Genomic DNA, 26,940 nt, shown 5'->3' with positions numbered 1-26,940 from the left:
AAATCCACCTGCACTCTTTTTGAAGGAGGGCCTTGTCATTATCCCCACCTCTACCATTGGAAATACCTCTATCTATGCCAGTAACCCTCATACAATCGAGAGTGCTATTATGAAAACTTTCAAAATGCCTTGCTACACTGCTATTTTGAGCTTTATTTTTAATGTCATCCCTATGCTCAAGAATCCTGTCTTTCAGAATTCTTTTTGTCTTCCCAACATAAAAGCTGGGGCAGTTGCAGCTGAGTAGATAAACCACCCCTTCAGTATTACAGTTGAAGAAGTGTCTTGTAAATCCTCTCATTACAGGCAGAAAAAACTTTTGTTTTAGCCATGAACTTGCAAGCTACACACCTCTTACAAGGGAAATTGCCCACTATCTTTTGATTAAGAAGCCAGATTTTTTGTGGAATAACAAACTTGCTTCTAACCAATTTGTCCTTTAGATTTGGAGCCCTTTTAGCTGTCAAACTGGGAACAATGCCTACTTCCTTAGCTACACTTTCATCATTTAATAAAATGTCCCAGTTCTTTTTCAGTATATTTCTCAGCCCATTCCAGTGGCAGTTGAATTTTGTCACTAATCTAATACCACTAGTTCTTTTCTTTCTCTTTTGGAAAGAGAAGAGATTCTCTATCTTTTCTCGGTGCCTCATTATTTGCATTCGTTAAGATGCGCTTTGAATATCCTCTAGCTTTAAATCTATTCTGCATTAGGGCTGCATGTTCGTCATACTTTGATTTTGACGAACAATTCCTGTGAAGGCGCAGGAATTGCCCCTTAGGAATTCCTTTTTTGAGGTGAGTTGGATGATGACTTTGCACTGATAAAATACTGTTTGTTGCAGTCGCTTTACAAAAAATTTCTGTCACTAGAGTGTCATTTGTGACGTTGATGTTTACGCCTAGAAATGAAAGATCAATCTTACTGTAGTTAAGAGTGAGAACAATGTTTCTATCATTTGAATTCAGATCTCCCACAAAACTTATTAGTTCTGCTTGGGTACCTTCCCAGATGATAAAGATATCATCCACATAACGGAGCCATAAAATGGACATTCTCATTAAACAATTTCTTTTGATAGACCTCTTCCATTTCCTAGGCTCCAAGGTAAAGGCAAGCATATGTGGGGGCACAAGTGGCCCCCATGGCTGTACCTCTAATTTGCCTGTAAATCTTATTATCAAATGAAAATACATTGTTTTCAAGAACAAATCGTAGTAAGTCAATAGTAAAGTCAGTGTGGTCTCTGAAAAGTACCCCTCTAGTATCTAAGAAGTGCTTTGCTGCCTTGAACAAGTGGATTATGTTTCAATAATGGGGATTATTAGCCTGTAAGTGTCTTAACACACATGGGAATTAGGCTGTTTTTTAGAGCAATATGATTGTCAAAACAGCCATACGTAAACTAACGTTGTGTTTGCAACTTAATATCAGTAAATCCAATCAAGTACTTGAATGGTCTGTATGTCACATAGTATTTATGGAGATTGGAGAAAGGAGGGGCTATGACGCAATGCGTCATGTACCACGGTCCTAACCACACACAAGTTCAGAGTATGGTAAATTTCATGATATGGTACTTTTAGAACTTAATAGAGAGTTATAATGAAGTGTCAGGATAAATAGGATGGTGAGACTTTTTGACGGAGACATCTAACTGTGAATCGAGTAACGGACCGACCTACACTCCCCCTCGATAACAATCACATTTTGTTGTGGAGTTTGAAAAGAGGAGGGGCTATGACGCAATGCGCCGTGAGTGGTAGTTGCAGTTTCAGTATAGATATATAAGGAGTGTCCGATAATTGCTCGGTTTGTCCTCACTTTGCTAAATTTGGAACATTGAGAAAGGCCGTTATTAGGCCGAAACACATTTGTTTTAGAGGTTCTATCACCTCTGGCACCTGAAGCCGATGTATGCTGTTATTGACCAGGAAACAGGGAGGTGTTGAACCAATGGAGTGTTGTTTTTAGTGTGGTGGGTGTAGGTACCAGGGCGTCCTGGACATTTAGTTAATTTAGGTTAGTTAATTTAGGTTATTAACCTAACAATAAACTACCAATAGTCCTTAAAAGGGACTTTTTTTTTTTTACCTACAAAAAAATTACAAAGCCCCCCCAACAGTAAACCCCCCCCCCCCAACCAAACCCCCAAAATAAAAATCTAAGTTTAAAAAAATCCTAAGATACCCATTGCCCCTAAAGAGGCATTTGTATGGGTATTGCCCTTATAAGGGCATTCTGCTCTTTTACTGCCCTTAAAAGGACATTCAGCTCTTTTACTGACCAAAGCCCTAATCTTAAAAAAAAAACACCCCAAAAAATGAAAAACAAAACTAACACTAACACCAGAATATCTACTCACGGTTCCTGAAGTCCGGTCATCCATCCTCACCCAGACGGAGAGAAGTCTTCATCCAGGCGGCGACATCTTCCTCCATCGCGGGACCATCTTCTATCTTCATCCTGGTGGTGCAGAGCTGTGTGATCACCGCCATATACTGAAGCTTGAATGCAAGGTACCCGTTTAAAAATGGGATACCTTGAATTCCTATTGACTGACATTTTCAAATTAGCCAATAAGATAAGAGCTGCTGAAATCCTATTGGGTGTACATCAATATTTAAATTATAATTATTAATTTTTTAAAGTGTATATATGAGTGTTAAACTTTTTATTATTTTTTTGTGATTTTTTTTAAACTCTTAGGCCTAGATTTGGAGTTCGGCGGTAAAAGGGCTGTTAACGCTCCGCGGGCTTTTTTCTGGCCACACCATAAAATTAACTCTGGTATCGAGAGTTCAAACAAATGCTGCGTTAGGCTCCAAAAAAGGAGCGTAGAGCATTTTTACCGCAAAAGCAACTCTCGATACCAGAGTTGCTTACGGACGCGGCCGGCCTCAAAAACGTGCTCGTGCACGATTCCCCCATAGGAAACAATGGGGCTGTTTGAGCTGAAAAAAAACCTAACACCTGCAAAAAAGCAGCGTTCAGCTCCTAACGCATCCCCATTGTTTCCTATGGGGAAACACTTCCTACGTCTGCACCTAACACTCTAACATGTACCCCGAGTCTAAACACCCCTAGCCTTACACTTATTAACCCCTAATCTGCCGCCCCCGCTATCGCTGACCCCTGCATATTTTTTTAAACCCCTAATCTGCCGCTCCGTAAACCGCCGCCACCTACGTTATCCCTATGTACCCCTAATCTGCTACCCCTAACACCGCCGACCCCTATATTATATTTATTAACCCCTAACCTGCCCCCCACAACGTCGCCGACACCTGCCTACACTTATTAACCCCTAATCTGCCGAGCGGACCTGAGCGCTACTATAATAAAGTTATTAAACCCTAATCCGCCTCACTAACCCTATCATAAATAGTATTAACCCCTAATCTGCCCTCCCTAACATCGCCGACACCTAACTTCAATTATTAACCCCTAATCTTCCGATCGGAGCTCACCGCTATTCTAATAAATGGATTAACCCCTAAAGCTAAGTCTAACCCTAACACTAACACCCCCCTAAGTTAAATATAATATTTATCTAACGAAATAAATTAACTCTTATTAAATAACTTATTCCTATTTAAAGCTAAATACTTACCTGTAAAATAAATCCTAATATAGCTACAATATAAATTATAATTATATTGTAGCTATTTTAGGATTTATATTTATTTTACAGGCAACTTTGTTATTATTTTAACCAGGTAAAATAGCTATTAAATAGTTAAGAACTATTTAATAGTTACCTAGTTAAAATAATAACAAATTTACCTGTAAAATAAATCCTAACCTAAGTTATAATTAAACCTAACACTACCCTATCAATAAAATAATTAAATAAACTACCTACAATTACCTACAATTAACCTAACACTACACTATCAATAAATTAATTAAACACAATTCCTACAAATAAATACAATTAAATAAACTAGCTAAAGTACAAAAAATAAAAAAGAACTAAGTTACAGAAAATAAAAAAATATTTACAAACATAAGAAAAATATTACAACAATTTTAAACTAATTACACCTACTCTAAGCCCCCTAATAAAATAACAAAGCCCCCCAAAATAAAAAATTCCCTACCCTATTCTAAATTAAAAAAGTTACAAGCTCTTTTACCTTACCAGCCCTGAACAGGGCCCTTTGCGGGGCATGCCCCAAGAATTTCAGCTCTTTTGTCTGTAAAAGAATAAATACAATACCCCCCCCCACAACATTACAACCCACCACCCACATACCCCTAATCTAACCCAAACCCCCCTTAAATAAACCTAACACTAAGCCCCTGAAGATCTTCCTACCTTGTCTTCACCATCCAGGTTCACCGATCCGTCCTGGCTCCAAGATCTTCATCCAACCCAAGCGGGGGTTGGCGATCCATAATCCGGTCCAGAAGAGGCTCCAAAGTCTTCCTCCTATCCGGCAAGAAGAGGACATCCGGACCGGCAAACATCTTCTCCAAGCGGCATCTTCGATCTTCTTCCATCCGGAGCGAAGCGGCAGGATCCTGAAGACCTCCAGCGCGGAACATCCATCCGGACCGACGACTGAACGACGAATGACTGTTCCTTTAAGGGACGTCATCCAAGATGGCGTCCCTCGAATTCCGATTGGCTGATAGGATTCTATCAGCCAATCGGAATTAAGGTAGGAATTTTTTGATTGGCTGATGGAATCAGCCAATCAGAATCAAGTTCAATCCGATTGGCTGATCCAATCAGCCAATCAGATTGAGCTTGCATTCTATTGGCTGTTCCGATCAGCCAATAGAATGTGAGCTCAATCTGATTGGCTGATTGGATCGGCCAATCGGATTGAACTAGATTCTGATTGGCTGATTCCATCAGCCAATCAGAAAATTCCTACCGTAATTCCGATTGGCTGATAGAATCCTATCAGCCAATCGGAATTCGAGGGACGCCATCTTGGATGACGTCCCTTAAAGGAACAGTCATTCGTCGTTCAGTCGTCGGTCCGGATGGATGTTCCGCGCTGGAGGTCTTCAGGATCCTGCCGCTTCGCTCCGGATGGAAGAAGATCGAAGATGCCGCTTGGAGAAGATGTTTGCCGGTCCGGATGTCCTCTTCTTGCCGGATAGGAGGAAGACTTTGGAGCCTCTTCTGGACCGGATTATGGATCGCCAACCCCCGCTTGGGTTGGATGAAGATCTTGAAGCCAGGACGGATCGGTGATACCTGGATGGTGAAGACAAGGTAGGAAGATCTTCAGGGGCTTAGTGTTAGGTTTATTTAAGGGGGGTTTGGGTTAGATTAGGGGTATGTGGGTGGTGGGTTGTAATGTTGGGGGGGGGTATTGTATTTATTCTTTTACAGGCAAAAGAGCTGAAATTCTTGGGGCATGCCCCGCAAAGGGCCCTGTTCAGGGCTGGTAAGGTAAAAGAGCTTGTAACTTTTTTAATTTAGAATAGGGTAGGGAATTTTTTTATTTTGGGGGGCTTTGTTATTTTATTAGGGGGCTTAGAGTAGGTGTAATTAGTTTAAAATTGTTGTAATATTTTTCTTATGTTTGTAAATATTTTTTTATTTTCTGTAACTTAGTTCTTTTTTATTTTTTGTACTTTAGCTAGTTTATTTAATTGTATTTATTTGTAGGAATTGTGTTTAATTAATTTATTGATAGTGTAGTGTTAGGTTAATTGTAGGTAATTGTAGGTAGTTTATTTAATTATTTTATTGATAGGGTAGTGTTAGGTTTAATTATAACTTAGGTTAGGATTTATTTTACAGGTAAATTTGTTATTATTTTAACTAGGTAACTATTAAATAGTTCTTAACTATTTAATAGCTATTTTACCTGGTTAAAATAATAACAAAGTTGCCTGTAAAATAAATATAAATCCTAAAATAGCTATAATATAATTATAATTTATATTGTAGCTATATTATGATTTATTTTACAGGTAAGTATTTAGCTTTAAATAGGAATAATTTATTTAATAAGAGTTAATTTATTTCGTTAGATAAAAATTATATTTAACTTAGGGGGGTGTTAGTGTTAGGGTTAGACTTAGCTTTAGGGGTTAATCCATTTATTAGAATAGCGGTGAGCTCCGGTCGGCAGATTAGGGGTTAATAATTGAAGTTAGGTGTCGGCGATGTTAGGGAGGGCAGATTAGGGGTTAATACTATTTATGATAGGGTTAGTGAGGCGGATTAGGGGTTAATACATTTATTATAGTAGCGCTCAGGTCCGCTCGGCAGATTAGGGGTTAATAAGTGTAGGCAGGTGTCGGCGACGTTGAGGGGGGCAGATTAGGGGTTAATAAATATAATATAGGGGTCGGCGATGTTAGGGCAGCAGATTAGGGGTACATAGGGATAACGTAGGTGGCGGCGATTTGCGGTCGGAAGATTAGGGGTTAATTATTTTAAGTAGCTGGCGGCGACGTTGTGGGGGGCAAGTTAGGGGTTAATAAATGTAATACAGGGGTCGGCGGGGTTAGGGGCAGCAGATTAGGGGTACATAAGTATAACGTAGGTGGCGGTCGGCAGATTAGGGGTTAAAAATTTTAATCGAGTGGCGGCGATGTGGGGGGAGCTCGGTTTAGGGGTACATAGGTAGTTTATGGGTGTTAGTGTACTTTAGGGTACAGTAGTTAAGAGCTTTATAAACCGGCGTTAGCCAGAAAGCTCTTAACTCCTGCTATTTTCAGGCGGCTGGAGTTTTGTCGTTAGAGCTCTAACGCTCACTTCAGAAACGACTCTAAATACCGGCGTTAGGAAGATCCCATTGAAAAGATAGGATACGCAAATGGCGTAGGGGGATCTGCGGTATGGAAAAGTCGCGGCTGAAAAGTGAGCGTTAGACCCTTTAATCACTGACTCCAAATACCAGCGGGCGGCCAAAACCAGCGTTAGGAGCCTCTAACGCTGGTTTTGACGGCTACCGCCGAACTCCAAATCTAGGCCTTACACTTTACTTCAGGTTTCAATTCGCACTAAATATTCTAGTGCAATTCCGGTTTACGCTTAAGGGCAACCTATAACTTTCAACTTGTAATATGAATGCTATTTAGTGCAGTAATTGAAAGTATAAGTTGAGCTAGATCAATATCAGTCACACTAAACATTCTCTGGTAAATCAGTTTTAACATGGACTTGTAATATCAATTTGAGCGCTAATATTAGCGCGGTTCAGCGATACTGCTTGTCGTTTCCTGCGCTATCATTAGCACACCACTTGTAATCTAGCCCAAATAATTCACAAATCTTGAGAAAAGTATCAGACCCCCAGTAAGAGGATGTAGTAAAATTATGTTTCTTTTGGTTTCATAACATACAGATTGCTGATGACGAATTTTCTAGACCACTTTAATTCATTTGCTATTTTTAATACTGAAAATACTTGAAAGAACGAAATGTAAAAAGCATCAGCCCACCAGAAGCCTAGACCAGTTTAACTAACTTGTTGTTTGAAACCACAGGCTGAGAAAGTGCCTTCGGTTTCTATGGTAACATAACAGATTGCTATAAGCTCTATGGAGACATTCAGTTTAACCTTTGTGAATGCATAATACTTTAACTGTTCACATATACTGAAGGTTGCTTGCAAGCGGAATATATATATATATATATATATAGTTTTGTGGTTTGTTCCCCCATTATGTATTAAATACTAATTAGATGTTACCAGCCAACATAACACATTTGTGAGCTAAAAAAGGATAAATAAAGAGGGTGGGGTTTTTGGTTATAGGAGGATAGAGCTCTATAAGGATAAGCTTAATCAAAAGGCTGAGGGCACACAGGCAATAAATAAGTAAAAGGACAGAGGGATGGCATTAATGCGTTTTAACCTCTTTGCAACCAGAGGTGATAAACTCCTATTAACATTTCTTATACTCTTTTTTTCCACTCTCTTCTCCCCCCCCCCTCTAATGTCCCCTCTTTTGTGTGTCTCTCTCTCTCTCTCTCTCCCTCCTCTCTTTCTCTTATCTCTCTGACTCCCTTTTCTCTCTTCTTCTCTTACTCCCTCCTCTCTCTTCACTCTTTAATCTTTAAAATCTCTCTCCCACTCTCCCTCCTCTCTCCCCCTCCTTTCTCTTCTCTCATCTCTCTCTCCATTCTCTCTTATGACTTTATTTCCCCTTCCTAAATCAAACTTCAAAGCAGCAGCTCTATGTATAAAACTTTAAGTCTTTATTGATGTCATGCTGTATATTAAAATAACAGGATAAGCTCCCAAGAAAAAATATATATATGGAACAGCATATAATTGAAAGCCATATCTATGCTGGTCCGTACATGTTTTTTATGAGCTTATCCTGTTATTTTAATATGCAACATGCCATCAATAAAGACTTGAAGTTTTATACATGGAGCTGCTGCTTTGTTTGTTTTTGAGAAGTCTATACCAGATTAAAAGTGGTTTCACTACTCCAGGACTCCCCTCCTTGGATTGGAGTACCGAGTCATGTGAAACAGTGACGTTGAACCCAGCATTGGGAACTCCTTGTGTAGCCGTATTGGGACAGGAAGTGTTGAAATGAGGTAGTGTGTTGGTCAGTACAGGGAGCGAAGAGGGCACCAAGAGCACATGGGAACCTGCATTTCGTTCTATGTTTGAATATCCTGTGCAAAGAGGTCCAGGATATAGGGCACCCACCAAATATGGACTTGTGTTAATCATTGCACTGTTGTTATTGGTACATTGCTATAATTCAGTATTTGCAACCAGAGGTGATAAGCTCCTATTAACATTTCTTATACTCTCTTTTTTCCCACTCTCTTTTCCCCTCCTCTAGTGTCCCCTCCTTTGTGTGTGTATATCTCTCTCTGCCTCCTCTCATTCTCTTATCTCTCTGACTCCCTTTTCTCTATTCTTCTCTTACTCCCTCCTCTCTCTTCACTCTTTACTCTTTACAATCTCTCTCCCACTCTCCCTCCTCTCTCCCCCTCCTTTGTCTTCTCTCATCTCTCTCTCCAGTCTCTCTTATGACTTTATTTCCCTTTCTTAAAAAAAACTTCAAAGCAGCAGCTCTATGTATAAAACTTTGTCTTTATTGATGTCATGCTGTATATTAAAATAACAGGATAAGCTCCCAAGAAAAAAATATCCCAGTTGGTTTGTTTGGAAGGATGCATTGTGTGGGTGCTGGTTTAGGGTCCCAGGAAGGGGGAGACCTTTGGCACAAAATGTAACTGACTTCCCTAGTTTTGACTTCCCTGTGAATCTGCTGGTGAGTGCCAGGTTTTCTGTGTGTTGTGTTGATAATGTTTGTAATGCTTCCCTGCGGGCCTGTCACCTGGCCTGCTCTGGGGTTAACTGCCTGGGTTGCTGAGAACTTTGCATCTGTCTGTCAGTGTTCAGGGCTGTGGAGTTTGCTGTGGCTTAGGATGTGTACCCAATCCAGTCTGTGAGTGTGGTCCATTCCTGTGTTTTGTATTTACATAGGGGAGCTAACAAAAGCCTGTGTCACCCTGGGAGGTTCCCAGTTGGTTTGTTTGGAAGGATGCATTGTGTGGGTGCTGGTTTAGGGTCCCAGGAAGGGGGAGACCTTGTCGTGGTCCTGGGCTTGATCCTTTGGCGCCAAATGTAACTGACTTCCCCCAGTTTTGCTTTTAAACATTACTGTGAATCTACTGGCGAGTGCCAGGTTTTCTGTGTGTTTTGTTGATAATGTTTGTAATGCTTCCCTGCGGGCCTGTCACCCGGCCTGCTCTGGGGTTAACTGCCTGGGTTGCTGGGAACTTAGCAGCTGTCTGTCAGTGTTCAGGGTTGTGGAGTTTGCTGTGGCTTAGGATGTGTACCCAGTCCAGTCTGTGAGTGCGATCCATTCCTGTGTTTTGTATTTACATAGGGGAGGTTACAAAAGCCTGTGTCGTCCTGGGAGGTTCCCAGTTGGTTTGTTTGGAAGGATGCATTGTGTGGGTGCTGGTTTAGGGTCCCAGAAAGGGGGAGACCTTGTTGTGGTCCTGGGCTTGATCCTTTTGCGCCAAATGTAACTGACTTGCCTCAGTTTTGCTTTAAACATTACTGTGAATCTGCTGGCTAGTGCCAGGTTTTCTGTGTGTTGTGTTGATAATGTTTGTAATGCTTTCCTGCGGGTCTGTTACCCGGCCTGCTCTGGGTTTAACTTCCTGGGTTGCTGGGAACTTTGCAGCTGTCTGTCAGTGTTCAGGGTTGTGGCGTGCGGTCCATTCCTGTGTTTTATATATATATATATATATATATATATATATACGGACCAGCATATAATTGAAAGCCATATCTACGCTGGTCCGTACATGTTTTTTTATGAGCTTATCCTGTTATTTTAATATGCAACATGCCATCAATAAAGACTTGAAGTTTTATACATGGAGCTGCAGCTTTGTTTGTTTTTGAGAAGTCTATACCAGATTAAAAGTGGTTTCACTACTTCAGGACTCCCCTCCTTGGATTGGAGTACCGAGTCATGTGAAACAGTGACGTTGAACCCAGCATTGGGAACAGGAAGTGTGGAGGTAGTGTGTTGGTCAGTACAGGGAGCGAAGAGGGCACCCAGAGTGCATGGGAACCTGCATTTCGTTCTATGTTTGAATATCCTGTGCAAAGAAGTCCAGGATATAGGCCACCCACCAAATATGTTAATCATTGCACTATTGTTAATGGTACATTGCTATAATTCAGCAATTTAGCTTTTGGTTCCTATATTTCCCCTTTTTATCTTTCTCTTCCCTTTCTCTCTCTTTCTCGCCCTCTCTTGTTCTTTCCTTTATTTTTATTTCCACTATTTCCGCATTCTTTTTTCTAGACTTTACTTTGTCTTTTCTTGTTGTCCCTTCTCTTTTCCTTACTATCTATCGTCTTTGTCTCTCTTTCTCTCTCTTCCTTCTCTATCCACTCTGTCTTCTTTCTATCCCTTCTATATCCATTCTCTTTATTCTCTCTCCACTTATTTTATTACAAGTTAAAAATTAAACCGTTTTTGCTCAAGAGCTAACCCGATGCGCATAAAAAGCAAAGCTTATATTATGTCACGTGCATGATAACGTATTCCCACATAGACGTCAACTGAGCAAAAAAAAGTAAAAAAAACACTCACTACTCGCATATTTTCGGAATATATAGGAATATCAATTTATAAATACATAGAACATATACATAGAACATTGGAATGTGACATATTTACAGTAAATACACAATATAACACTTTATTAAAAATGAATATTGCATAAATATGCTTTTACATGTTTTCATCTACTTGACTGCAAAGGGCTCCAATTCACTTATATACATGTCTATATATGTGTACATATGTAGTTATGTGTTTAAATGTATATAGTTTTGAATGCATATATATCTGTAAATACATATAAATACATATGTACACACATATATATATATTTATTTATTTTTTTGCTTATATTTAAGAACATTGTGTTGGTTTTCAGACTTCACCAAGCCCCACAGTGCCAGATGTATACTCAAGTCTACAGACTCCTGCTAGCTCCTGTTTGTGTTATGTGTCTTTTCATATGCAGGGAAGGGGGGAGGTGGGGAGTATCTGCTCTTTTTGTTTACCCAGCCTCTTTCAGTGGGTGTCCCAGACTACCTCATCAATAGTGCTAAACTGGGAGCTTCTAAGTAAGTTTTTAGAAAGATTTTATACTGTATTTTAAGATCAGCATCTGTGCATATTCTTCTTTATAGTAGTGTCTATTGCATGCAGTTATATGAAAATTGGTGTATACTGTCCCTTTAAATTAACCCTTTAAAGGAAATCTAAGAGAAGACTATTACATTAACTGGCAGCATGAAACAGAAGTTCAGTGTTTTTTACGTATGTACTTTTATAACCATTCATTATCATTTATACATTTAAAATACAGGAAATTAGGTATGACTTGTGATACATACCAAGCACATTAGCTGTACACTGCAGGATTCCTGAGACATCTTCAGCTTCCTCATTTCCTGTGTTATCAGCAAAAGGGCATCTGATTGTAGCGTTGTGTAGATTTCTTTCTGCGTCTCTGTATCTTGAAAAGAAAATTATACTTGTAAAATAAAATCACACAACCTTACAGTTTATTCTTACATAACCTCCTGCCACCCATATTCCCATTTGGTTTGAAGCAAATGCTTAATTAACACATCGCGCTGCAGCAAATCATTTCACACAGCACTACTAGTGTATGTCATCAAGAAATTATCAGCTTGCATCACTAGCACTAATTTAGTGCCTCATTAAGTGTCTGCATGTTTAAAACAAAAGCAATATATTTTAATATCATTTTCCATGAAAACATGTAATCCAAGAGATAGTATAATGTGTTCAGTATTTGGGTGGTCTGCCTTGGCTGGCATTCGACCACCTCATAAGGAAATGTGAAATATACAGATTACCAAAATAGAGACAAATGAATATGTAATTATAAACATCCAATCAGGGCTTGAAAATGTTACTTAAAGAGTGTGTATTGCTGTGCATGTGTTTGTCAGCAATACCGAATCAGTAATTAACACCTCATTTGCCAGTAAACAGCACTTGCAATTTACCCCCCCCCCCCCCCAGCTGCCAGCAATACACTGAACCAGCAATTAACACCTTGGTTGCAAGTAACACAGAAACCATTAGTAACCTGTTAGCTGCCAATATGGCAGCAATTTAATTTTTACCCTAGTAGGTCAACAATCACTTCACCTTTCCAAAACAAAATATATGATTATGAACATCATGGTAAGAAAAAAAAGTAATTGTTAAACAATTCTAAGCAAATATGTCAGATTTTTTTCTACCTTCTAGTTTATACAGCAAATGAAAGGACCTAACTGATTCATATTAAAAACTATCGGCTAGATTCCGAGTTTTGCGTTATGAGTAAAAAAAGCAGCGTTATGAGTCATAACGCTGCTTTTTCACTACCGCTGCTATTACGAGTCTTGTAGATACAGCTGTCCTGCACACTTTTTTGGCCGTACCGCAAATTAACTTACGCAATTTTCAAAAAGTCTTTTTTCAATGGGACTTCCATTGCGCCAATATTACAAGCTTTTTTTTTAGGCCAAAAAGTGAGCGGTACAGCCTATCCCGCAAGATTCGTAACGCATTCTAAATTCAGTAGTGATGAGTTTTACACTGCAAAGCCATAGCATAAAACTCATAACTTAAGTGCTAAAAAGTACACTAACACCCATAAACTACCTATTAACCCCTAAACCGTGGCCCTCCCGCATTGCAAACACTAAAATAAAATTATTAACCCCTAATCTGCCACTCCCGGCATGGCAGCCACTATAATAAACATATTGACCCCTAAACCGCCACACTCCCGCCTCGCAAACACTAGTTAAATATTATTAACCCCTAATCTGCCACCCCGACATCGCCGCCACCTACCTACATTAACTAACCCTTAATCTACCGCCCCCAACGTCGCCACCACTATATTAAATGTATTAACCCCTAAACCTAAGTCTAACGCTAACCCTAACACCCCCTAACTTAAATATAATTAAAATAAATCTAAAGAAAACCTACTATTAATAACTAAATAATTCCTATTTAAAACTAAATACTTACCTGTAAAATAAACCCTAAGCTAGCTACAATATAACTAATAGTTACATTGTATCTAGCTTAGGTTTTAATTTTATTTCACAGGCAAGTTTGTATTTATTTTAACTAGGTAGAATAGTTACTAAATAGTTATTAACTATTTACTAACTACCTAGCTAAAATAAATACAAATTTACCTGTAAAATAAAACCTAACCTTAGTCACACTAACACCTAACCTTACAGTACAATGAAATAAATTACCAAAATTAAATACAAATTCCTAAATTACAAAACAAAACAAACACTAAATTACACAAAATAAAAAAACAAATTACAAGATATTTAAACTAATTACACCTAATCTAATAGCCCTATCAAAATAAAAAAGCCCCCCCAAATAAAAAAAAAAACCCTAGCCTAAACTAAACTACCAATAGCCATTAAAAGTGCCAGCTCCGGCTCGGAGCGGGTCCATCTTCAAGACATCCTGCGCGGAGCATCCTCTTCTTCCGATGACTCCTGACGAATGAAGGTTCCTTTAAGTGACGTCATCCAAGATGGCGTCCCTTAGATTCCGATTGGCTAATAGAATTCTATCAGCCAATCGGAATTAAGGTTGAAAAAAAAATCCTATTGGCTGATCCAATCAGCCAATAGGATTGAGCTCACATTCTATTGGCTGATTGGAACTGCCAATAGGATTGAAGTTCAATCCTATTGGCTGATTGCATCAGCCAATAGGATTTATTCAACCTTAATTCCGATTGGCTGATAGAATTCTATTAGCCAATTGGAATCTAAGGGACGCCATCTTGGATGACGTCACTTAAAGGAACCATGAGTCGTCGAAGAAGAGGATGCTCCGCGCCGGATGTCTTGAAGATGGACCCGCTCCGCGCCGGATGGATAAAGATAGAAGATGCCGTCTGGATGAAGACTTCTGCCCGTCTGGAGGACCACTTCTCCCGGCTTGGATGAAGACTTCTCCCCGCTTCGTTGAGGACTTCTTGCTGCTTCATTGAGGACTTCTCCCGGCTTTGTTGACGATGGATGTTGACTCTTCAAAACTGTAAGTGGATCTTCTGGGGTTAGTGTTAAGTTTTTATAAGGGTTTATTGGGTGGGTTTCAGTTTTAGATTAGGGTTTGGGCCGCAATAGAGCTAAATGTCCTTTTAAGGGCAATGCCCATCCAAATACCCTTTTCAGGGCAATGGGGAGCTTAGGTTTTTTTAGTTAGGGTTTTATTTGGGGGGTTGGTTATGTGGGTGGTGGGTTTTACTGTTGGGGGTTGTTTGTATTTTTTTTACAGGTAAAAGAGCTGATTTCTTTGGGGCAATGCCCCACAAAAGGCCCTTTTAAGGACTATTGGTAGTTTAGGCTAGGGTTTTTTTTTATTTTGGGGGAGCTTTTTTTATTTTGATAGGGCTATTAGATTAGGTGTAATTAGTTTAAATATCTTTTTTTTGTAATTTAGGTATTTGTATTTAATTTTGTTAATTGTATTTAATTTAGGTAATTTATTTTATTGTACTGTAAGGTTAGGTGTAAGGTTAGGTTTTATTTTACAGGTAAATTTGTATTTATTTTAGCTAGGTAATTAGTAAATAGTTAATAACTATTTAGTAACTATTCTACCTAGTTAAAATAAATACAAACTTGCCAGTAAAATAAAAAAAAAACCTAAGCTAGATACAATGTATTAGTTATTTTGTAGCTGCCTGCCAAGCCACTTGCCCAGTGCCACCACTCATATCTGGTGTAAATTTGAAGTAGGAGGACCGACCAAGCATCTTTTTCCATCTCCCGGTTCCTAAAATCCATGCCATATACACGTCCCCTGGCGCCGCAACTGCCTATGGGAACCTTACCATGGGTCCCAGGCGGCACGTCTTGTAATTCTCTGTCTGGGAAATTATCTATCTATCAAATCTATCTATTTATCTATCAAATCTATCTATCTATCTATCTATCTATCTATCTATCTATCTATCGTATCTATCAAATGTATCTATTGCATCTATTGATCTATCTATATAATCTATGTATCTATCTATCAATCAAATCTATCTATCTCGTGGTCGGACTGTTAACTGACAGCCACGTGTTTTTCGTCCAAATGTCCGTTGGTCAAATGTCCGTCGGCTAAAAGTCAGGCCACGATTGCACACGCAGTGCCCCAAATTTGAAGTAGGAGGACCGACCAAGCATCTTTTTCCATCTCCCGGTTCCTAAAATCGATGCCATATACACGTCCCCTGATAGGGGACGTAACAGGGATTAAACTGATAGGAATAGTACTACTTAAGACACCTTATAATAACGCAGAGAGAGGCAACGCAGATAGAGGAGTCTGAAGAAGAGGAGTCAGAGGAGGAAGGTGGCTTTGAGGAGGTGGAAGACCAAACACAGCAGGCGTCCCAGGGGGCTTGTTGTCACCTTTCGGGGACCCTTGGTGTTGTACGTGGCTGGGTGGAGGAAGTGACCTTCAATGACATCAGTGAGGACAAGGAACGGGACATGGCTAGCTTGGTATCCAACCTTGTGCAAATGGGGAGTTTGCGGTTGTGCAAATGGACTGTTTGCGGTTGTTTGCGGTGCGTTAAACGGGGAGTTTGATCTGTCACTGTGAAGCGGGCGTAACCCTTACACTACCTGATCGATACAACATCATACCTGATGTTTTAAAGCACGTTGATCCAAACAATTTAGGAATGTTAGGTGATTTATGCCCTTTATGGATTAAAACCAGACTCTGCATCAACTATGTAATTTTCCGTGGGAGTTTTGCCATGGATCCCCCTCCGGCATGCCACAGTCCAGGTGTTAGTACCCATGAAACAACTTTTCCATCACTATTGTGGCCAGAAAGAGTCCCTGTGGGTTTTAAAGTTCGCCTGCCTATTGAAGTCTATGGCGGTTCGCCCGGTTCGCCCGTTCGCGAAAATTTGCGTACGTTCGCGTTCACTGTTCGTGAACGGAAAATTTTAAGTTTGCGACATCACTATCTGTGAAGGGTTGTAAGGCCAATTTATTTTTGAAAAAGCAGGAATATAAGCTTACAAGCCAGCCCATTTTGGGCAGCATGGCTTAGGTTTGAAATGTTGCATTTGAACAACCCAGAAGACTTCTAGAACAATGTCCTTTGGACAGACAAGACCAAAGTGGAGGTGTTTGGCTATAATGCACAGCACCACATTTGGTGAAAACAAAACACAGCATGCCAGCACAAACACCTCATACCAACTGTCAAGCACTGTGGTGGAGGGGTGATGATTTGGGCTTCTTTTGCAGCCACTGAACCTGGGCACCTTGCAGCTATTGAGTCGACCATAAACTCCTCTGTATACCAAAGTATTCTAGAGTCAAATGTGATGCCATCTGTCCGAAAGCTAAAGCTTGGCCGAAAATTGATCATGCAACAGGACGATGATCCCAAGCACACCAGCAAATCTATAAAAGAATGGCTGAAAAAGAAAACAATCAAGGTGTTGCAATGGCCCAGTTAAAGTCCAGACCTCAACCCAATTAAAAAAAGCTGTGGTGGGACTTTAAGAGAGCTGTGCATAAATAAATGCCCGCAAGCCTCAATGAACTGAAGCATTGTTGTAAAGAAGAGTGGGAAAAAATGCCTCCACAACAATGTGAGAGACTGATAAATTCATACAGAAAACGATTACTTCAAGTTATTGTTTCTAAAGGTGGCTCTACAAACTATTGAATCATAAGGTGTACTTAGTTTTTCACACATGGCTTTTCCCTTTTGGCTTTATTTTTGTTAAATAAATCATGACACGGTGTAATATGTCATGTTTTCCTGTTCATCTGAGAATGTATTTACTTAATTTTTAGACAAGATTATTTTTATTATGTCCTGATATGTAAAACCATAGAATTCAAAGAGAGTGTGTAAGTATATATATATATTAATACATTAATTTAATTAATTTAATGGTAGTATAGTGTTAGGTGTAATTGTAACTTAGGTTAGGTTTTATTTTACAGGTATATTTGTATTTATTTTAACTAGGTAGCTATTAAATAGTTAATAACTATTTAATAGCTATTGTACCTAGTTAAAATAAATACAAAGTTGCCTGTAAAATATTAGTTATAGTGTAGCTAGCTTAGGGTTTATTTTATAGGTAAGTATTTAGTTTTAAATAGGAATAATTTATTTAATTATAGGAATATTTATTTAGATTAATTTAAATAATATTTAAGTTAGGGGGTGTTAGGGTTAGGGTTAGACTTAGGTTTAGGGGTTAATAGATATAATTTAGGTGGCAGCGGTGTAGGGGGGGCAGATTAGGGGTTAATAAATGTAATGTAGGTGGCGGTGGGCTCCGGGAGCAGCGGTTTAGGGGTTAAACATTTTATTTAGTTGCGGCGGAGTCCGGGATCGGCAGGATAGGGGTTAATAACTTTATGTAGGTGGCGGCATATTAGGGGTTAATAGGTATAATGTAGTTGGCTGCGGGGTCCGGGAGCAGCGGTTTAGGGGTTAATATATTTATTATAGTTGTGGCGGGGTCCGGGAGTGGCGGTTTAGGGGTTAATATATTTATTATAGTTGCGGCGGGGTCTGGAAGCTGCGGCTTAGGGGTTAATATATTTATTATAGTTGCGGCGGGGTCCGGGAGCGGCGGTTTAGGGGTTAATATATTTATTATAGTTGCGGCAAGGTCCAGGAGCGGCGGTTTAGGGGTTAATATATTTATTATAGTTGCGGCGGGGTCCGGAGCGGCAGTTTAGGGGTTAATAACTTTATTTAGGTGCGGGGGGTCCGGGAGCGGCGGTATAGGGGTAAAACAATATAGTATAGTGTGGGTACTTAGTGACAGGCTAGCAAGAAAGCTGTGAACAAGCCGATGAGCAGCGAGATCGATGACAACAGTTAACAATCGCACTGTACTTGGTGCGTGGCTTTTTGACAGCTTTCTTGATAAATTTGGCGAACGTATTCAGGTCCGTGGCAGCGATGTTAGGCGACCTTAGCCGAGCGTATTGGGGCCGGCAAATGCAGGTAAGTAGACAGCTTAATAACTAGAGGCCCAAGCCTCTTTCTCTTTGTTATCAGAGGGATTAGAATTCCTAAAGACCAGCGCCATCTACTATTGCATTTCTATCATATTGCTGTCCTTGAGGAGAGACTGAAAGAAGGCAGCGGTCTAAATACAAGGAGAGTATTAGTCCTTAGTCCATTTCTGTAAATGTAAAGTGTATTTTACCACTTCACATTATCTGTACATTTGTTTTTCGTATCATATTGTATGATTGAGATAGGGCATGCAATTTTAAACAAATTCTCAATTAACTTTTATCAAATTTGCTTTGTTCGCTTGGTATCCTTTGTTGGAGGAGCAACAATGCCCGACTGGGAGCTAGCTGAGCACAACAGGTGAGCCAACGGGAAGAGGCATATATGTTCAGCTGTAGTGCACTGCTGCTTTTGAGCCTAGCTAGATATACCTTTCAACAAAGGATACTAAGAGAATTTAGCAAATTAGGTAAGAAAAAAATAAATTGGAAAGTTGTTTAAATTGTGTGTTCTATCTGAATGATGGCTGTTTTGTTGTGAAAAAGAAGTTTAGTTGGGTAAAACAACTGGCATATCAGAAACCTTACAGACAGAATGAGTGGCTGGCCGTGGGCACTCCAGGGGCGTTATTGGGGTTCATTAACTAAACCTTGGTCAAGTACATGAAATTCATGTGAAGTATTTTGTCTTTCAATTGTGTATCTCTATTTAAAGCTGATGAGGTTGCCTTGTTTTTCTTTTCTGTATGTATCTTAGTGGGTTGTTTTATAGAGGGTTATTTGTTCCCTTAATTGATTTATTTTATAAGGTTTTGAAGGTGTTATTAATGCATAAAACAAGAATACCGTCATCATAAGAAGTAAACGTTACAAAATAGATGTAGATTCACTGGTTATAATGCTGCTTAACTTGTAACTCATGGCTTTGCCATGGGGTGGGAATACATCTTTATAAATATGAACAGATTACAAGTGGCACTAGTGACATTTTTCACTCGCAAGCTAACTGACCTCAGATTTTTACATATTAGCATATTACAAGTTAAAATTAAAAAGTTAGCACCAGAGTGAAAGTCCAAAGCACGCTAACTTCAGGACTTCGAATAACGCAACCGGGTTAACTTCTTCTATTATAGACTTTAATGGGGCACAGTGTTAAAAAAAATAACACTTTTTGCTCGCACCCTAACCTAACTATTAGAAAAAATAGCACTAAAGCCGAAGGTAGTTATGAATACTATACATTAAATGTCCTTCACGTAGAATTTTTTTATATATATGATTATTTTATGTAAAATATATATCTATACCAATATATCTGGATTTAAAAATAAAAAGAACATTTTCTTCTAAGTGAAGAACATTGGAATGTAAAGTATTTCTGTCACGGATACTGGGCTGCAGGGGCTGAACCCTTGCCCCCCTATAGATTTCACCCCAGCTGTTTCTCAGTGGTTTTAGGCTCCTCAGGGCAACCACAATCTCTGGAAGTTTTTGTTTGGTGTATGACCAGGAAAACCCTCCAAGGCTGGCCGGGCTTCTGGAACTCCCGGTCGGCCGCATCACAACGGACACCCGCCTAACTCCTCTCAGGTTGGCCGGGCTCCTGGAACTCCCGGTCGGCCACAGGACACCAGGACAACCGCTAACTTTACCCCTGGTCACTCCAGCAGCCCTTTGCCCCAGAGCTCCGCTCTTTTAGGGATTGGTAGCCCCTAGGGAGGACAAGAGCTGTGGCAATTATCAGGGGGGAGCTCCTATGGGAACTGGGGGTTTTGGACACCCCTAACCCCATAACTTTAACGGACTGTAACTCCGTTCCCCAGTAACGAATCATGCTGATTTTTGGACTGTGGCATCTGGGGACCGAGTGCTTTAAAATCACCCAAAGTGTGGCCTCTCCGCTGGGATCACCCGAAACCGCTATTGGGATTATGTGAGATTGTGACTCCTATGGAGGTGCCGGGCTGTCTGGAGGGGCGGGAATGGCGGGAAAATTGTGGGATTGTCCTTTGTGTTATCAAGATGAGATGTGTGTATAAAAGGAGTGTGTGTTCTCAATAAAATTAATTCTTGTTCACCTGAAGGCTAGTCTGTCTAGTTATTTGGGTGAGCTCCAGCTAAAATCACTTTCCTGGGCTACATAGAAATCATTTTCCTGGGCTACATAGCCACTTGTTTCAGGCAGAGGAAGGACCCGGTCGACGGCGCTACCCAGTCGGGGTAGCGGGGAAGTCCGTCACATTGGTTGGCAGCGGTGAGATGCTTCCGTCTACGTGGAACGTCCAAACCACCAACTGAAGATCTTGCCGGGTGGAGCAGTACCAGGGGCTCCGGAAGGAAGAATTGAGAACATTGCTGCAGACTAGAGGGAAAGTCGGTGGCAACAAGACAAAGGCAGTGCTCGTAGCCGAACTGATGGAGGACGATCGGGCTAGCAAACAGGCTGGTGGGTCGGACAGCGACCAAAGCGGAGGACAGCCCAGTACAGCCTCCACTCCAGGGACTACAACATCCGACAAACAGTGGCAGGTACAGTGGCAACTGGATCCTATGGACCTAACCCCCCCGAGGAGATCATTACTCGGATAGTGACTGACGCCAACAAGATACACATGTTGGAGCTTCAGAAGTCTATAGGGGGGGTCATGCCGGATCCCCTGAACCCCCCTTTCCGGCCCAAGAAACTTCCTCACGGGGTTTTCCGAACCTTCCAGGATGATGGGAGTGAGGAAATCGACCGCTACCTACAGCTGTTTGAGACCCAGTGCAGGATGCATGGGGTCACTAATGCCGATAGGGTTACTATCTTAATTGGGAAACTATCCGGTAGGGCCTTGGAGGCTTTCCACACTGTCCCCTCCGAAGATCAAGGCAACTATGACCGGGTGAAGGTGAGCCTCCGGGGTAAGTATGGACTTACCCTGGAGGCTCACCGGCTAAACTTCAGGGGACTACAAAGACAACAGGAGCAGCCGTATACCGAGTTTGCCCACCGCTTAGCTAGATCCTTGAACTTCTGGGTTACTGGGTGCCACATCACCACCCTAGATGAAGCTGTTCAACTCATCCTCCTGGAGCAGTTCTACAACCGCACCCCAGCAGAGATAAGGGACTGGGTAAAAAACAAGGGACCCAGAACAGCTGACCAAGCCGCCGCCCTGGCTGATCAGTATGTGGATGCCCGGCGCCACAGACCCCGGCCAGCAACCCACTCCGCTCCAGCCCCAGCTCGAACCCCAATGTTTTTTCGACAGCCACAGACTTGGCCGCCCCCTGTTTACCCGGCCGGGAGCAGCCATCCCCGGGGGTGTTATGGGTGTGGCCTCCCGAACATGTTATACGGGACTGCCCCACCAGACAATGAAACCCCCCAGCCCAGCCACCAAGGAACCCTGCCTCAACCTTGTGGGGGTCTCCTCAAGCCCGCACCTATCAGGCCGCTGCCCATTGTGCCCATACAGCGAGCTCTGACCCCTATGCTGAGTGGACAGGAGAAGAAGTGTGTGTCTTGCACCATGTCGGCTCAATGGACCAAGACAACCGACAACAACACCGGCAAGTTGTCTGGGTCAACGGGCAGGCGGCTCATGGAATGAGAGATACGGGGGCCACCGTTTCTTTGATCCAACCTCACCTCGTTCCCCCATCCGGCTGCACTGGGTGCACCCTTGCTGTGGGGGTAGCCAGAGGTAAGGTCTTCAGGATTCCTACAGCCTGGGTCCATTTGAACTGGAAAACTGACTCCCGCAATGCCGAAGTGGGGGTTATGCACCACATCCCTGCTGAGGTCCTGTTGGGAAACGACCTCAGCCACCTTGTGTCTGCCTATGTGGGGGATGCCTCTCCGGATACCTGCCCAGTGACTACCCACCAGCAGGCCAGATGCCCCACCACTTCACCAACTCTGGGGACCCAGGTAAGACCGGCCACCCCGACACCTACCTTTCCCCGACTACCCGTTCCCACTAACCCTGAACTTACTGACACCCCCTCCTGGGCGACCCCCTCTGACTTCGCCAAAGAAACCTTGAGCGACCCGACCCTAGCCCCTTACCGAGACTGAGTAGGTACTGACCCCCAGGGCCCCAGAGACGAACAATTCCAGTGGGAGGGAGAGCTCCTGTACCGGATCTCCAAGAGGAGAAAAGGACCGGTGCCCAAACGCCAGCTGTTCGTACTGAAGAAGTTTCGGTCCAACCTACTGAACATAGGGCATGACATCCCCTTAGCCGGCCACTTAGGAAAGCAAAGGTCCCACCATCGTTTGACTCAAACCTTCTTCTGGCCAGGCATTACAGCCGATATTAAGGAATACTGTAAATCCTGTGAGGTTTGAAAGAAGGTAGGAAAGACAGGTGACCATACGAAAGCCCCCCTCCATCCCCTGCCCATTATTGAGGAACCGTTTAGCCGAGTGGCAGTAGACATTGTGGGGCCATTAGCTCGGCCCAACCCATCAGGGAAGAAATACATCGTTACAGTGGTGGACTATGCCACCCGATACCCTGAGGCAATCCCCTTGGCCAATATCATGGCGGAGACCATAGAAGATGCGATGCTCCGGATATTCACAAGGGTAGGTATCCCTCGGGAAGTGGTTTCCGATCAGGGAACACAGTTCACTGTGGAAATCACTCAACAACTCTGGGAGTTGTGCAGGATTAAACCCCTGCACAGCGCCCCTTGCCATCCCCAGACAAATGGGCAACTGCTTCGGACGTTCTCGGCCACTCACAAGGACTGGGAGAGATTCCTGCCGCACCTCCTCTTTGCATATCGAGAGGTACCTCAGGAATCCACCGTTTCTTCCCCCTTTGAACTTCTATATGGTCGAAAGGTTAGGGGCCCACTAGATTTGGTACGAGCCCACTGGGAGGGAGCCACCGGGGGGGAACAGCACTCTGTTGTGGAGTACGTACTCCAGCTCAAAGACCGGCTGAAGGACCTGGCTGCCCAGGTACGCGAGAAACTTCAAGCCTCTCAGCACAGGCAGAAGCGATGGTACGATCGCAATGCCCATACCCAAACCCTGATTGTGGGACAGAAGGTCCTCGCTCTGATGCCTGTCAAAACCGACAAGCTACAGGCCTCTTGGCAAGGACCTTACTGGGTTGTGGAACAACTGAACAACACCACATACCTGGTAGCAAAGTGTTCAGATGAAAGGATCCGTCGGACCTTTCATGTGAACATGTTAAAGGCATACATAGAGAGACCTAGAGATGTGGCTGCTATCTGTGTGCCAGCAGTGGAAGACTCTGAAAGTCTTCCAATGTCGGAGCTTCCCGGACCTACTGACACCCCCCAGGGGGTGGATGACATATCCCTAGACGATAGGTTAGAGCCCGGACAGAAAAGGCAGGTCCAGCGAAACTTGGAACAAAGAAGTGACATGTTCTCTACTGTCCATGGGTTTACCACCACAGCCATCCACTGGGTGGAGACCCCGGGACAGACACCCCTGCGACAGGCTGCCTACAGGGTCCCAGAGGCCGTCAGGGACAGTATGCACCGGGAGCTCTGGGGAATGTTGGACCTTGGTGTCATTGAACTGTCCAACAGTCCCTGGGCCTCCCCAGTTGTGTTAGTACCCAAGAAGGATGGAACTACCCGTTTCTGCGTTGACTACCGTAGACTCAACAACAGAACCACCACTGATGCCTATCCCATGTCCCGAGTAGATGACCTGTTAGATCGAATCGCCCGGGGCCACTTCCTGACCACCCTCGACCTATGCAAGGGTTATTGGCAAATCCCCCTTGGCCCTGAGTCCGTCCCCAAGTCTGCCTTCATCACTCCCTTTGGCTTATACCAGTTTAAGGTCATGCCGTTTGGAATGAAGAACGCCCCAGCCACTTTCCAAAGAATGGTAGACCGCCTGTTGGATGGCCTCCAGGACTATACCTGTGCATACCTGGATGACATCACCATCTATAGCGAGACCTGGGAGGACCATCTGAGCCGCCGGCCTAACCTTGAAGCCAGATAAGTGTACCATTGGGCACTCGGAAGTTCAGTACTTAGGCCACCGAGTAGGCTGCGGAAAGCAGCGACCCGAGCCGGCCAAAGTCGAGGCAGTGGCTAACTGGCCCACCCCCAGGACCAAAACCCAAGTCCTTGCCTTTCTGTGTACTGCTGGCTACTACCGGAGGTTCGTCCCTAATTTCAGCACCCTCGCCAAACCCCTGACTGACCTGACTCGTAAACGACTTCCCCGACTGGTCCTGTGGTCCCCCGAGTGTGAAAAAGCCTTCCAGAGTCTTAAGTCTGCCTTAATCTCTGCCCCAGTACTGGCCGCTCCTAACCCAGCCAAACGTTTTTCTGTCCACACAGATGCCTCCATTTTCGGGTTGGGGGCCATACTAAGCCAGGCGGACAATAAAGGACAGGACCACCCCGTTGCCTACATCAGTCGTAAACTGCTACCCCGAGAAGTAGGCTACATGGCGGTTGAGAAGGAGTGTCTGGCGCCGGTATGGGCTTTGAAGAAGTTGCAGCCCTACCTATAGTATGGCTCAACCGTGTTTCCGGGGACAACGGGAGACTGTTGAGGTGGAGCCCAGCCCTGCAGCCATTTAACTTTGACATCCAGTACCGACCGGGAAAGAGCAATGGGAATGCTGATGGACTTTCCCGGCAGACTGAAGTTGCATAAACTCTTCGGACATCCCCAGGCTGACCCGTGTGTGGATCTAGCCGGGTCTGCTGAACTGGAAGGGGGAAGTTGTCATGGATACTGGGCTGCAGGGGCTGAACCCTTGCCCCCCCCCCTATAGACTTCACCCCAGCTGTTTCTCAGTGGTTTTGGGCTCCTCAGAGAAACCACAATCTCTGGAAGTTTTTGATTGGTGTATGACCAGGAAAACCCTCCTAGGCTGGCCGGGTTTCTGGAACTCCTGGTCGACCGCATCACAATGGACACCCGCCTAACTCCTCTCAGGCTGGCCGGGCTCCTGGAACTCCCGGTCGGCCACAGAACACCAGGACAACCGCTAACTTTACCCCTGGTCGCTACAGCAGCCCTTTGCCCCAGAGCTCCACTCTTTTGCGGATTGGTAGCCCCTAGGGAGGACAAGAGCTGTGGCAATTATCAGGGGGGAGCTCCTTTGGGAACTGGGGGTTTTGGACACCCCTAACCCTATAACTTCAACAGACTGTAACTCCAGTCCCCAGTAACGAATCATGCTGATTTTTGGACTGTGGCATCTGGGGACCAAGAGCTTAAAATGACACCCTGGAAGTGCCACCGCTCCACACCCTGGAAGTGCCACCACTCCACCGGGATCACCCGAAACCGCTATTGGGATTATGTGAGACTGTGGCTCCTATGGAGGTGTTGGGCTGTCTGGAGGGGCGGGAATCATGGGATTGTCCTTTGTGTTATGAAGATGAGATGTGTGTATAAAAGGAGTGTGTGTTCTGAATAAAATCAGTTCTTGTTCACCTGAAGGCTAGTCTGTCTAGTTATTTGGGTGAGCTCCAGCTAAAATCCCTTTTCTGGGCTACATAGAAATCACTTTCCTGGGCTACATAGCCACTTGTTCCAGGCAGAGGAAGGACCCGGTCGACGGCGCTACCCAGTCGGGGTAGTGGGGAAGTTCGTCACAATTTCTATTCAAAACAAAAAAATTATATTTCATGTTTTAAGGTATTTAAATGGTAAGGGCTCCAAAGTGTGTGTATATGTGTGTGTAAATGTATTTATATGTGTATATATGTTTGTATATAAATATTTGCACATATAAACACATAAATACACATGTATATAGACACATATCTATATACATTAAAGTGACATATTTTAAAATCAATCCTATTGGAGTGCGCTTTCTTCCTGTTATATATATATATATATATACTTAGTGCGGTCACAATATTGCTTATCATGTCCCCTTAAACCACCGGCCCCCACATCGCAACAACTAAAATTAAACTATTAACCCTTAAAACTTACACCCCCTAACTTAACATTATTAAAATAAACCTAAATTAAAGTTACAATTATTAACTACTTATTTAAAAATAAATACAAACATACCTGTGAAATAAAAATAAAACCAAAACTTACACTAATAAAACCTAACATTATTAAAAATAAAAAACCTAACATTACTAAAAATAAAAAAAACTAATCTACTCATTGCCCTGAAAAGGGCATTTGTATAGGTATTGCCCTTAACAGGGCATTCAGCTCTGTTATTGCCCTTAAAAGGGCAATCAGATCTTTTACTGCCTATTAAAATAAAAATAAACTAATCTAAAAAAAAAACACCCAAAAAAATAAAAAAAAACCTAAGTCTAACCCCGAAATAGGTACTCACAGTTCCTGAAGTCCGGCAGTGAAGGTCTTCTTCCAGGCGTCTCAATCATCTT

At 42.6% G+C, this 26,940-nt stretch overlaps 1 protein-coding gene across 1 annotated transcript in view; it reads right to left on the bottom strand.

The window, feature by feature from the left end:
* Positions 1–26,940, bottom strand: part of GUCY1A2 (guanylate cyclase 1 soluble subunit alpha 2) — a 561,623-nt gene that overhangs the window by 300,651 nt on the left and 234,032 nt on the right. Inside the window, exon 3 of the mRNA XM_053708566.1 lies at positions 11,884–12,005. Within this exon, the coding sequence (XP_053564541.1) occupies positions 11,884–12,005 (122 nt within the window). The remainder of the gene's footprint in view (positions 1–11,883; positions 12,006–26,940) is intronic.

This window comes from Bombina bombina, chromosome 3, assembly GCF_027579735.1.
Source record: "Bombina bombina isolate aBomBom1 chromosome 3, aBomBom1.pri, whole genome shotgun sequence".
In the NCBI taxonomy this organism is placed as follows: domain Eukaryota; kingdom Metazoa; phylum Chordata; class Amphibia; order Anura; family Bombinatoridae; genus Bombina; species Bombina bombina.
The sequence above is the reverse complement of the archived record's forward strand: the minus strand, read 5'-3'. Positions and strand labels throughout refer to the sequence as shown.